The sequence below is a fragment of the Rana temporaria genome, chromosome 4 (genome assembly GCF_905171775.1).
Source record: "Rana temporaria chromosome 4, aRanTem1.1, whole genome shotgun sequence".
NCBI lineage: Eukaryota > Metazoa > Chordata > Amphibia > Anura > Ranidae > Rana > Rana temporaria.
The window spans coordinates 306,192,150-306,204,364 of record NC_053492.1 but is presented as its reverse complement, the minus strand read 5'-3'; the positions used below and the strand labels follow the sequence as shown (position 1 = coordinate 306,204,364).

Here is a 12,215-nt window from a genome sequence, read left to right as displayed (position 1 = left end):
CCAGGCTTATGTTAAGTGTTGTATATACTTCCATGGTGTGGTATGCCTTCAAAGTTTAACAAATGGATTAAATTTCCTCATTAACGGAGCTTAGTAGTTTCTCTTGCTGGGAGATAATGAGTCACATCAAATCCAAAGAGCATTTAGACAAAATGTCCTTCCATTCAATCATAAATTCCTCAGAATAAACTGTAAAAAGTAGACTGACCGAATTGGATGCCGGTTTCTACCTGCCCTGGTGCCCAACATGCAGCCCTCGGGCTACTGAGCACCAGTCAGAAAGCTAAGTGGCGGTGGGGTGCTGGACGCTGGAACGCTCTGTGTCCAGCACCCAGCACTGAAAGAGAGGCGACCCTGTGGACAGAGTTCTCTGCACCCACAGTACATGTAAATTCCCGGCCTGGGGGAGAGAGAGGCCCAGGAGCATGTGATGGGTAAGTAAACAGAAAACTATGACCGCCAGTGCAGAATAGGTAATGTGGTTAACACTTTCACTTCCATGACCACCAATAAAGGGAGGGGTTCACTTTCACTGCCATGATCACCAATGCAGAGAGGAGGGGAGTTAACTACTATTGCCATGAACAACAATGCAGGGGATTGGGGGGGGAATGCTGCATAGAATGCATACAGGTAAAAATCCTTCAGCCAATATAACAGACATTATTGTGTTTTGCTAACAGGTCTTTGTCTGGACTTGGACCCTGATGTTGTGGCAGCACTAGATGATGATTTTGACTTCAGTGACCCTGAAAACCAATTGGAGGATGACTTCATATTAAAGGCAAATGATCTTGTCAGTAAGGATCAAAGGTAAAGGATAACTTTTTAGAAGTACTGGTTGGAATATATAATTTTGTTTAATGTTATTACATTTTGGTACTTGTGTATTGTTGCCCCTAAAGACAGCTATATTCTCATGGGCAGTTTTGCCTATTCTCTCTCGAGTTTTGTCAGTTAAAGGAGAAGTCCAGCCTGAGCTTGTTTGGCTGGGCTTCTCCTACGGGTCACAAGAGTGCAATTAGTTTTGTACTACTGTGACCCGTTTTCAGCAGTGTGTGGTCTGAAGTCTGCTCTCTACTGACGTCACTAAGATCAGTCCAGGCACCACGTCATCACGACAGTCTGGAACCACCAGCGAGCCACAGAGCCTGAGACGGTTCAACCCCCCCCCCCCACCCTTCCGAAGCTCAGCGCTCCGCTCTGCAGAGCAGAGAGCTGCTGACTGACAGGCAGCAGCTGTCTGCTCGGGGAACTGAGAGAACGGAGCCATCGGCGATGTTCGATCGGTGCTCAGTGCAGAGGCAGCATCGGACCGATGCAAGTATGATTAGGGGAAAAAATAACTTTTACTTTTTTTAATAAAAGTGTAAGTAGATTTGAATGCACAATAGGATCACAGTAAAAGCTAGGACGCAATATCAAATTATCATCTGTGTCAATATGTAAAATTGCTCAGCAGAAAGGGAATGAACAAAAAACAATAATACAGTTGGCTTTGTTTCATACTGTAACTGTGCGGTATAAGGAATAACAGGAATAAATAATTATAACGAATAACGCCATTATTGCAAAATTATAAATATAGTTCACTTCCTATGATCTATATAAAGATACTTCACACATACATTTGTCTAAAATATATAGGTATATTGGTCTGTTTTTTTTTTTTTTTGGTAGCCTAAAGTTGTTCTTGGTGTTAATATTTTATATATAGAAATGAGAAAGAAGGGGATGATGACGAATGGGAAGATGTTGACGATGAGGAAGAGGATAGTGATGAGAGCCAAGATGATGACTTTGACTCAGATGGCCCCCTGTCTGATGACGAGAGCAGAGGTGAAGATGGCCAGATGAAAGAGTTCCTGTTCATGCAGGAAGAGACGAAGAGTCGCTTCTCACAATATTCTATGTCTTCGTCTGTTATGAGGAGAAATGACCAGCTCACCCTTCTGGATGAGCGCTTTGAAAAGGTAAGATCAGCCAGTGATCATTAAATACAGATTGCAATTTTTCACTAAAGTGCAGTGGTTAGAAAGAAAGCAATTGTCCCCAGCATAAGATAATGAGGAAAATTAATCCAATTGGAACACAAACGGTACTAAGTTGCCCTTGCATAGAAGTGACTTGATAAGTGCATATCACCAGAACTGGCTCATCCAGAGGAATATCATGTCCTGCCAGCAGATGCAAATGTACTCCTATATAAAAGTTGACTGTAGGAGAGAGAGAAATCAAGTTGGATTGCCTTGAGTGGAGCTGGAACAAAAACAGGGTGGACCAAATCGGTTTAGTGGTGGTACTGTCTCACCTTGTACACAAAAATGTTTTGGGGTCATTTTAATGGAGGTGATGAAAAAAATAAATCTCGCTACCTCAACCACTTGTCTTGCCAAACACACACGTATGCAAGTGGGTGGTCTATAGTGATACAAGTGAAAGGCTGGCCGCTATGTCAGAAGTGACCTATAATGGCCACTAGGATGCAGCAACCTCAAAATCGCTCAACAGTCATAGTGATGGTGATTTACAAGAAAAATAAACAAAAAAACAGAAACAAAAACACCAAAGCACCTGGATCAAAAAACATCAACTAGAATTTTGGCTCTGATTGAATTAATAAACAGTCCAGAATGTTGACAGTAGAAAGTCCATTAGATAGCAGGTAGTATGTCAAACACCCGTGCATCTGTGCCACATTACGGATTAGTTGTGAACGTGTCCAAAAGAAAAAAGTGACATCTCCTTCACCAGACTTATAGATTGGCCTCTTACCGAATTCCCACAATCCCTTATGACAGGGGATCAGAAACGGCATATAATAGGTCCCAATCTCGCAGTTTCAGATATGCAGTCCGGATGGATCTCGTTCTCCAGAGAATTTCAGCAATATCAATGCCCACCATGTAAGAAACAGCGACAGCTCCACATAGTGCATTAAATGTGTAGAAATGTATTTAAAACATTAAAATTGCACTTACAGTTATGCAGTTTAAAATTTGCCTTGAATCTAATTTGCCGGCCGGTACACAAAACTCTCAGGCACCCGTCGGGGGAATGTCGGGAGCTTCTTGGGTGACGACAGCGCGCCGCTCGCCCAAGAAGCTCCCGACATTTCCCCAGTGGACGGGTGCCTGAGAGTTTTGCTGTCACTGTTTCTTACATGGTGGGCATTGATATTGCTGAAATTATCTGGAGAACGAGATCCATCAGGACTGCATATCTGAAACTGCGAGATTGGGACCTATTATATGCTGTTTCTGATCCCCTGTCATAAGGGATCGTGGGAATTCGGTAAGAGGCCAATCTATAAGTCTGGTGGAGGAGATGTCACTTTTTTCTTTTGGACACGTTGACAACTAATTCATAATGTGGCACAGATGCATGGGTGTTTGACATACTACCTGCTATCTAATGGACTCTCTACTGTCAACATTCTGGACTGTTTATTAATTCATTCAGAGCCAACATTCTAGTTGATTTTTTTTGATCCAAGTGCTTTTTGTTTTGTTTCTGGTTTTTTGTTTATTTTTCTTGTAAATCACCATCACTATGACTTTTGAGGTGGCTGCATGCTGCACCCTAGTGGCCATTATAGGTCACTTCTGACATAGCGGCCAGCCTTTCACTTATATCACTATAGACCACCCACTTGCATATGTATGTGTTTGGCAAGACGGGTGGTTGAGGTAGCGCGGATTTATTTTTTCCTCGTGTTTATTTCTTGTATTTATTGTTTACACGGTAATCGCAGCACCTGGAGGGATTAGACTGTGACTACGTTGCAGGTCTCTTTTCCCTCTTTTTTCCTCTTTCTGGTATTTTTTAGCTCAGTTTCTTTCCATTTTAATGGAGGTACTGCATCACCAGGTTGTTTGATCCAAGGTTGGGATGATTTTGCGGTTTCTCTCCCTATGGTTATTTGAGTGTCAATACATTTTGATTGCTGTCTTTCCTACTGCCTGCTTTTATATGTGAGTATATTTACATCTGGGAAATCGTATTCCTCCAAATGAGCTGTTTCTGGTGATATGCACTGATCAAGTTAATGGGGGTTTTATTTACAAAAGGCAAATCCACTTTGCACTGCAAGTGCATTTGAAAGTGCAGTCGCATTAGATCTGTGGGGGGCATGCAAGGAAAAACAATTTTTTTTTTTTTTTAGTTTGCACATGATTAAATGATAAAATCAGCAGAGCTTCCCCTCATTTCAGATCTTCCCCCTCAAATCTACAGCGACTGCACTTTCAGTGCACTTGTAGTGAAAAGTGGATTTGCCTTTTCGTAAATAACCCCCAATGTGTTCTGTTTCTGTTTTACATGTGTACTGTAGTTGGTTCTTGGAGAAGTATACAGATCCTGCAAAGATATCCAGTACTTGCATGTAACCAGTGCATTATGATACAGCATTTAAGCAATAAAACACCACTATTAGTAGATAGGGGAAGGGTTAGAACCTGTGTCAGGGTTTTATCTCTGGCTGTGTTTCCTTGGCACCTACCTGTTCCATTATAGTCTGTGTGAAGGAATGTGACCAAGACAGAGTGAGTAAAACAGCCTAACGGGGACACCGACAGCAATAAAAAATTTGACAAAAATTGTGATCCTTCTCCACTGTGTCCAACACAGAACAAGGGCTCTAGAGTACCACCTTGCCAAAAATTATAGGCATTTCCAGAGCCTGAATGACGAGTGCACATAATCTGAGAGGATGGGGAGGGGGGACGACAAATTGTATTCCCTCAGTCTGTCATTTTAACTGTTTGACTGGAGTGCATATTGTACATGATTTTAGTTGAAACATTCCTACATTAAGCTATTTGTCATAATGCAAACTAAAATTAAGAATTGTATTTCATAAAAATCTAACAGCTTTCCTAATTGTATAGGCTAGTTTTAGTAGGCTAAAATTTAGCACAGAATTTCCATGGGAAAGCGGCTAGCTTAGGTGATGACTAAAGCTATAAACCCAATTTAAATTTCAGTTTAAATCTGGTAAACACATTCAGGTGCATCAAAACAAAAGGTGTTGAATGTTTTACCCTTTATTTCACTTCTAAAGCAGCCACAGTGGAAAAAGCACTTCGCCTGTCACCAGTTGGAATAATAGACTTGTTTTCGGTTGAGAAGCAGTGGTCTGCAGAAGTCCAACATGCCCCTTACTAAATCAGATCTACAACTCTGGCATCGGCAAAGCCTATGCACCCTGCTGATTGAAGAACTCTGGCTGTGACCCAGCAGGGGATTTGTAGGACCTGTGCTGAGAGACTGCTGCTTCCTATTTGAGTACGGCCTCATGCACACATGATGTTTTGCAAATTAGAAGCCTTTTCTCTTGGAAGCCGCGTTTTGGCAGAAAAAAAGGCTGCTGCTTGCAAAAGTGTCTAAAGCTTTTAGAAGTTTTTAGGTGTGTTTACAGGCCTCAAGAGTCTGAGCAATCATTCCGTTGCCATTGAAATTAACGCTCAAATGCACAGGAGTTTGGAGGCAGGGGGAAAAAAACACCTGACGCCCCTTGAAGCAGCTGCAAAAAAGTCCAGTGTGCACGAGGGTCCAAGTCTGCATGTTGGCAGGTGACGGCTAAGGCTGTGGCTGCTTTCTATAGAAAACAAGCTGTAAAGATCTGAACATATTTTTGTTTTGATGAACCTGGAATGTGTTTAGCCAATTTAAACGGAACGTTCAGTCTGGTTGTAAAGCTGAACTTCAGGCACAAAATCTCATTTAAATATATTCCGAAAACACCACAAATGATATAATGTAAATCCACGTTGTGTGCTCTGAAAGTCTTTGCAGACTCGCTTATTGCCTTATTTAAGTAGCAATGACATCATTGCTGTGCATAGCCTGTGCAGAGAGAAGAGAAATGGGAGGGACTCGGTCCCCACCTACTACAGGCTGCAGTTAGAAAACTACTGGAGGGGGTGGGGACAAGACCAGTCATCCTGTACAAAAGGAGGGAGCAGCTGTGACTGGTCGTTATTACTGGAAGCTCCTGCACAGGTAAAGTTTCACACTTGATTATTGCACAGTTCTGGAAGAAATGCACAAAGCACACTAAGATTCAAGGAATAATACACATGGATCTTGTTTTGGACAATATTTGCTCTTATCAGAGTTGAGCTTTAAATGTCATTGTATACTTTAACTATACCATTTTTTTTATTTATTTTTTTGCAGTTTTATGAGCAGTTTGACGAAGATGAGATTGGTGCCTTGGATAATGCAGAATTAGAGGGATTTATTCAGACAGATAGTGCTAGACTTCAAGATGTGGTAAAGGACTACTTCATACAGAAAGCAAAAGAGTAAGTGCTATCTCTTTCTACTGTATGTGGTGTTTTAAAGTATCTATGAAGAGAAATAAATATCAAAACCGCCATTGCTGAGGAAGTCGTTTGCAGATTTATAGACTGTAATCTCCCAGTTTTCAGGTGTATTCTGACACTCCCATTCATCTCCAACACCCCAGCTTATAGTGACAGGCCCATATAATGGAAATAAAACCTAAATAAGAATATAATACTTTCATATATGGATTTCATAAATATAATGTGTAAAGACCAAATATCAATAAAACTGGTTCCCCTATACAGTATAAGCATTTTTTTTTTTTTTTTCCTAATGTGACCTTGTAGGCAGGAAAGGAAAGAAAAATTACTTCAGAAAACATATTTCCTATCTTGTCCTGCTTTGCTCGCACAGATTGCTGAACACAAACTCGGCACAAACCCATCTCTTTTCAAGAATAAAGTCAACAGCTTTGCCAAGACTGTTAAAGGAAAAGTCCTGATTTATTATGAGTTTAAAAAGTTCATTTGGGCCAAGTTGACCCAAACAAACAAATTACATCACTTACAGCTGTGCCTGCAGGGAGTGCTGTATAAACTGTATGTAGGTAGCATTGGGGGACTCCCCTTCTCACTTCCGAACAAAAAATTAAGTTGGACTGAGTCCTGCTCAGCCGTTTACAGGAAGCCTTTTAATTTTATGAGTTTACAGTGACTGGCTGAGATAGGGAAGCGGGTGGATGACGCCATGATTTCCACCTCACGTGAAGCCTTGTATTTGTTCATAAAAGTACAAAGCTTCCTGTGAATTGCTGAGCAGCACTCGGCTTGACTTAATTTGGTTCCAGAAATAGGACAGGAAGTCCCGGTCCTCCTGCCGGAACACCGCACTATATACTGTGTGTGTAGCTGAGGCATACAAAGCACCTAGTGTGCGCATAGTAAAGGAAAAAATGGTTTGGGTCAGCACAGCCCAAACAAACTATTTAAAGTCATAGTAAACCGGGAGTTAGGCTTTAAATAGAACCTGCTGCATACCAAGTTTGTCTGTTACAGAACAAATTGCTGGACCTTCCTGACCTAGATTTTCACTACACATGGTTGCTGTAGATGAACTGGAGAGTCGCTGTCAAACACATATAAAATATCTTCCATACAGGGATGCTATAGTCTTTGTGGAGAGGCACTGTCGAGCCTTTGTGAAATGTCACCTCCACAGGACTAATTGTAGTGGAGAGGTGCTGTCAGGCACAAATGAATTGCCACTTGCACAGAGCTGCAGTACATTTAGTGGAGAGGCACCATCATGCACATATAAAATGTCTCTCTTGGATGCCTGCTATAGATTTAGTAGCGAGGCTTCACCAAGCTTTATTTGCAAAATCATAATGTGACAAGTTATACCAATGTTTCACATACTGGATTTTATAATCTTTCGGCTCTCTATGTAGGTGTGTAAAGTTAAAAGATTTAAAACCCAGAGAAGGTTTGGATTTGATTGAAGAAGATGAAGTGGAAGAGGAAATGCAAACTATAGTTATAGAAGAGCCTTCTGAAAAGTGGGACTGTGAATCAATACTCAGTAAGTATATTAAAAATGCATCATACTGTTCAGTCAGACATTGTCATTCTCTCATTCTCATGTTACACTTTTGTACAGCAACTGGCTCCCAATCCTGGTTGTTGCTGATGGCCACTAATGATCAGGAACCATTTAGAATGGCTCCCTATGATGTGATCAGTATGTCAGCTCTGACATAGTGATCAAATTGAGGCTGGTGCCTTCATTAATAAAAATTAAAGCCTTCAGCTTGCAGTTGAATGCTGCCAGGAGAAAAATATTTAATATATTTTATTCATTTTTTTATATACATGTTTATATAAAATATATAATATAAAAATAATTAAAAATATAATATAATATATAATTTTTTTTTCTTGGCAGTATTCAACCGCAGGCTGAAGGCTTGCAGATATTCGTTTAGCTGCTGCTATGGTTAGAGCTTGTCCAAAACAAACTATTTTGGAACGCTATGCAGCCTTCTGAGACCCCACAGCACAAACCCAGGTTTAATAGATTTTGTGGCGGCTGATTTGGGTCCTGTTGTTAAAACCTGAGAAGACGTTCTAACCAGCCACCCATTAGACTTAATGAAAAACTCGCCCATCTATTCTTCATTGTACTTATTTTACATCAGTTCGGTTAGCAAGATCTATACTGTATTATAACCCACTATGTCCTAATTTGCAATGGGCTCCTGGTTCCTTTTTCCACATTTTGGACTATTGCTAATCAAGAGAACCTTTACAGACTATGAAGAACGTTGAGTAAAAAATCAGGAATGAGCCCACGTTACTGTCAAGGGAAAATAAATGACATTGGTTTACCTAATGTAAGATGGTATCTTGTATTGCTGCTGCTTTTCTGAATGGATTCTGTGCTTGATTAGCTCCATTGTAGGGTAGGGGGAGACATAGCCCCCATGTATTATCAATAAAGTTAAATGGGGGGGGGGGAGTTGGCAAATAACAATAATTTTAAGCACCCAATGTAAGTTTTTTTAATGTATTTTTACCTGAAGATATGTTTTCGGAAAACGTCTGCACAAATATTGTGTAAACAAATTGCAACAAATGAGTAACTTTTATAGCGCTGACAAATGCGAACCGAATCTCCTCAAGGCGCTTGTATACAGAGTCGTGCTGATCCTTCAGAAGAGATGGGTCTTCAGTTTTTTCCTAAAAGCCCGATGGTTTTCTTCCATGCGAATGGTCGTGGGTAGAGCCGAGGTCCTTTGGACTGAAAATCTATGTTCTCCCTTAGATTTGTAGCGGGCTGTGGGGATCTCGAGAAGGTTTTGGTTAGTTGACCGGAGCACCCGATGGGGGGAGTAGGGTTTAATTTTCTCGTTTAAGTATTGCGGAGCGCTTCCTTGTGCGCATTTGTGGGTGAGGCAGAGTGTCTTGAATGTGATCCGATCCTTTACGGCTAGCCAGTGGAGGGACCTCAAGACCGTGGCGATAGATTCCCACGGTTTTTTACCTGTTGCCAGTCTGGCTGCCGTGTTCTGGATGACTTGTAGACGCAAAATCTGGTATTTGGGTAGTCCTAAGTAGAGGGAGTTTGCGTAGTCGAGTCGGGAATTGACGATTGTACCAACCACTACTGCTTTATCCTCTTCCGGGATGAAGGGGATGAGTCTACGTGGCATGCAGAGAAAGTAGTGAGAACCGTTGACTACTGCTCCTATTTGTGCGTCCATAGTCATGTCTGAGTCAAAGATGACTCCGAGGCTTTTGACTTTGTTGGTTGGGTTGATGGGTTTTTCCCAGAATGGTGGGTGGTGTCCATGTGGTCCTAGAATTCGATTTCCGATTTGCGTGAAGAATAAGGAGTTCTGTTTTCGATCCATTGAGTTTGAGTGAGCTTTCAGTCATCCAATTATCGATCAGTGTGAGGCATTTTCCTAGTTCCTGATATTGGTGTGTTTTTTTTTTATTTTTATTTTTTTTATGGCCTCTGCTTTTAGGAAATATATAATATGTGGAGTTCCAAGTAATTTTGAGACATTTAACAGAAAAAGCCCAGATATGAAGTGGTTAAAGGACTTGAGTATTCGCCTTAATTTTTTTTGTTTTTCCACCTTCATGCTATTAAACATACATTAATTTTTTTTCATTCAAAGTTTGATTACCTTTTTAGTTAGTTTTATTTTTTTCCTTTTCACAGGTACATATTCAAATTTATATAATCACCCCCAGATAATTAAAGACCCACCAAAGGTATGTTATTCTCATTATGGTACATAATAATTAAGCAATTTCATAGTCTATATAACAAAATGTATTTTGATTGTAGTGAAAGCTAAAGGGATAGGCTGTTAGAGTTTTACTTTTATGCCTGCCTAGTTAGATTTTAGAACTGTGAGGTTACTCCAGCAGGCTGCCTACATTCAAATATATAGATATTGACTACCATCTTATACTTGCATTGCATCACTATCAAGGATTTTACAACGCTATGAAAGATATGAGTATTGGGACTTTTCAGGTGCTTTTTAGTCCCAATGCTCCTTTTTTTTTTTTTGTAGTATGTTTTCTACATTGTGTCTGCATGTCTGAAATATTCACCCATGTACAAAAACTTGGAGCACTGCAAAACTTCCCTCTGCAGTCCAAAGCACAGATCAGGTGCTGACATTCAAGCAAGCTCACATCCAAACTAACAAACAGATTGGAAGACAGAAGGTGGAAATACTGCACACTGGTCCACTATATAGAAAGGTAAAGTTGTGGCTTCTGCCTGAACTTCTTCTGGCTATGAGATGTTTTGCTCCACTTATGGGGCTTAATCTGTGATTTAAATATTATTCGTAATCTATGATTAAGCCCTGTAGGCAGGATGAAATGTGTCAGGAGCATAGCCAGGAGGAGTTCAGGCTGAAGCCGTAACGTTGCCTTTCTATATAGTGGGTGGATTCTGGTGTGCAAAATTTCTGTCTTCTGATCTAAAATATTGACATTTGAAACAGGATTGCCATATTGTTCTGCCACAGAGGAGCTCAGGAGAAACTCCTCTAGGGCAGCCTAGTAATATATTAGAAAACATTTTATATTCAAATGTGTGAAGGGCTCAGAATGAATGTTGCCTGAAGGTGTTAACTGTTTTTTGTTCTTTAGACCAAGCCAATAAAGGTATCTGCCAAAACTGGCATTCCACTGGGTGTTCTGCCTGGAAGGGGGCCTACAGCCAAACAAGTAGAGCGCATGGAAAGGATTAATGATGGAGATTTGCCCAGAGTTTCTACGCAGCAGCGTTCTAAACATGAATCCACGGAAGAGAAGAAAGCAAGGAAACAGGCTATAAAAGAAGAAAGAAAGGTGAGCTGTATAACTTTCTCTTCCAGTATGTACTATTTACAATAATTAGATGCCTTTCTCCTCAGTCCACTACCAACTAACATGAGGAAAAGAACACATACATTTATGAACCTAATGCAAGAATTATTGTGGTCTTATTTAAAGGATAAGTTCATTTTTTTGTTCTTCTTGGGAGCCTGCAGAGCATTGCACCTACGATCAGCAGATCGCTGGTGCATATTCAGGCTCCTGCAGTACAGCTGTCTTCCCATACCTCCTATATGCGCAGACAGTTACTAAAGAATGGGAAGAATCACTCAACTCAAAGCGTTCACCAGCACCCTCGCAGTTCATTGGAAACTACAAGCTGTCTGCCGCGGTGGCAGGTGGTATCTGTAATTTGTTTATTCACAGAACTCTGCACGATGGCAGAAACCCCGTACAGCTGCACTGTTTTTTTTTTTTTTTTTTTTTTTATAATCTTTAAGACAAAATGACATGTTGTATCAAACATTTCCAATGGAACAAAGCCATAAGCTTTAAAGGATATGTATAAAATGTCAGGTGCAAATAATAAACAAATAAATAAAAGGATGGTTGTAGTAACACTAGGGCTCTCCCCATTGAGAAGTGGGGGTAGCCTCTATGGTGCTGACACAAACTGGCATATAGATCTATAAAAAAAAATTAGGAAGAACCTTGACAGGAAAGCCCAGTAACCAGCAGTAGGCCAGCAATTGCCAAAGAAAATGCTAGTGCAACTATAGAGTAGCCTGACCGACTGTCGTGCCGGGGGTGGGGGGAAAAAATTGCCTACCTCAAACCTCCCCATCACACCTTCTGCACCGGGGCCACTCTAAGGCAGATGATAAACAATGAGGGGGAGAAGCGGCGCTAACCTCAGGAGAGGTGGCTTCTACTGCAGAGTCATAACACTGGAGCTATTTGTCAGGCTAATACATTGTTAATTGGTATAGCAACCAAATTTCCCAAAACAAGAAACGTAATCGTTGTTCAAAGAGAAGGAAAAAGAGAAAGCAGGAACTTACCTTGGTTCTCGCAGTG

General features: G+C 40.8%; 1 protein-coding gene across 2 annotated transcripts in view; it reads left to right on the top strand.

Moving 5' to 3' along the window:
• Positions 1 to 12,215, top strand: part of LTV1 (LTV1 ribosome biogenesis factor) — a 42,326-nt gene that overhangs the window by 24,800 nt on the left and 5,311 nt on the right. For both annotated transcript variants that reach the window (XM_040350566.1, XM_040350567.1), the window contains exons 5-10: positions 684 to 813; positions 1,718 to 1,973; positions 6,181 to 6,308; positions 7,742 to 7,872; positions 10,021 to 10,073; positions 10,971 to 11,171. In XM_040350566.1, the coding sequence (XP_040206500.1) occupies positions 684 to 813; positions 1,718 to 1,973; positions 6,181 to 6,308; positions 7,742 to 7,872; positions 10,021 to 10,073; positions 10,971 to 11,171 (899 nt within the window). The remainder of the gene's footprint in view (positions 1 to 683; positions 814 to 1,717; positions 1,974 to 6,180; positions 6,309 to 7,741; positions 7,873 to 10,020; positions 10,074 to 10,970; positions 11,172 to 12,215) is intronic.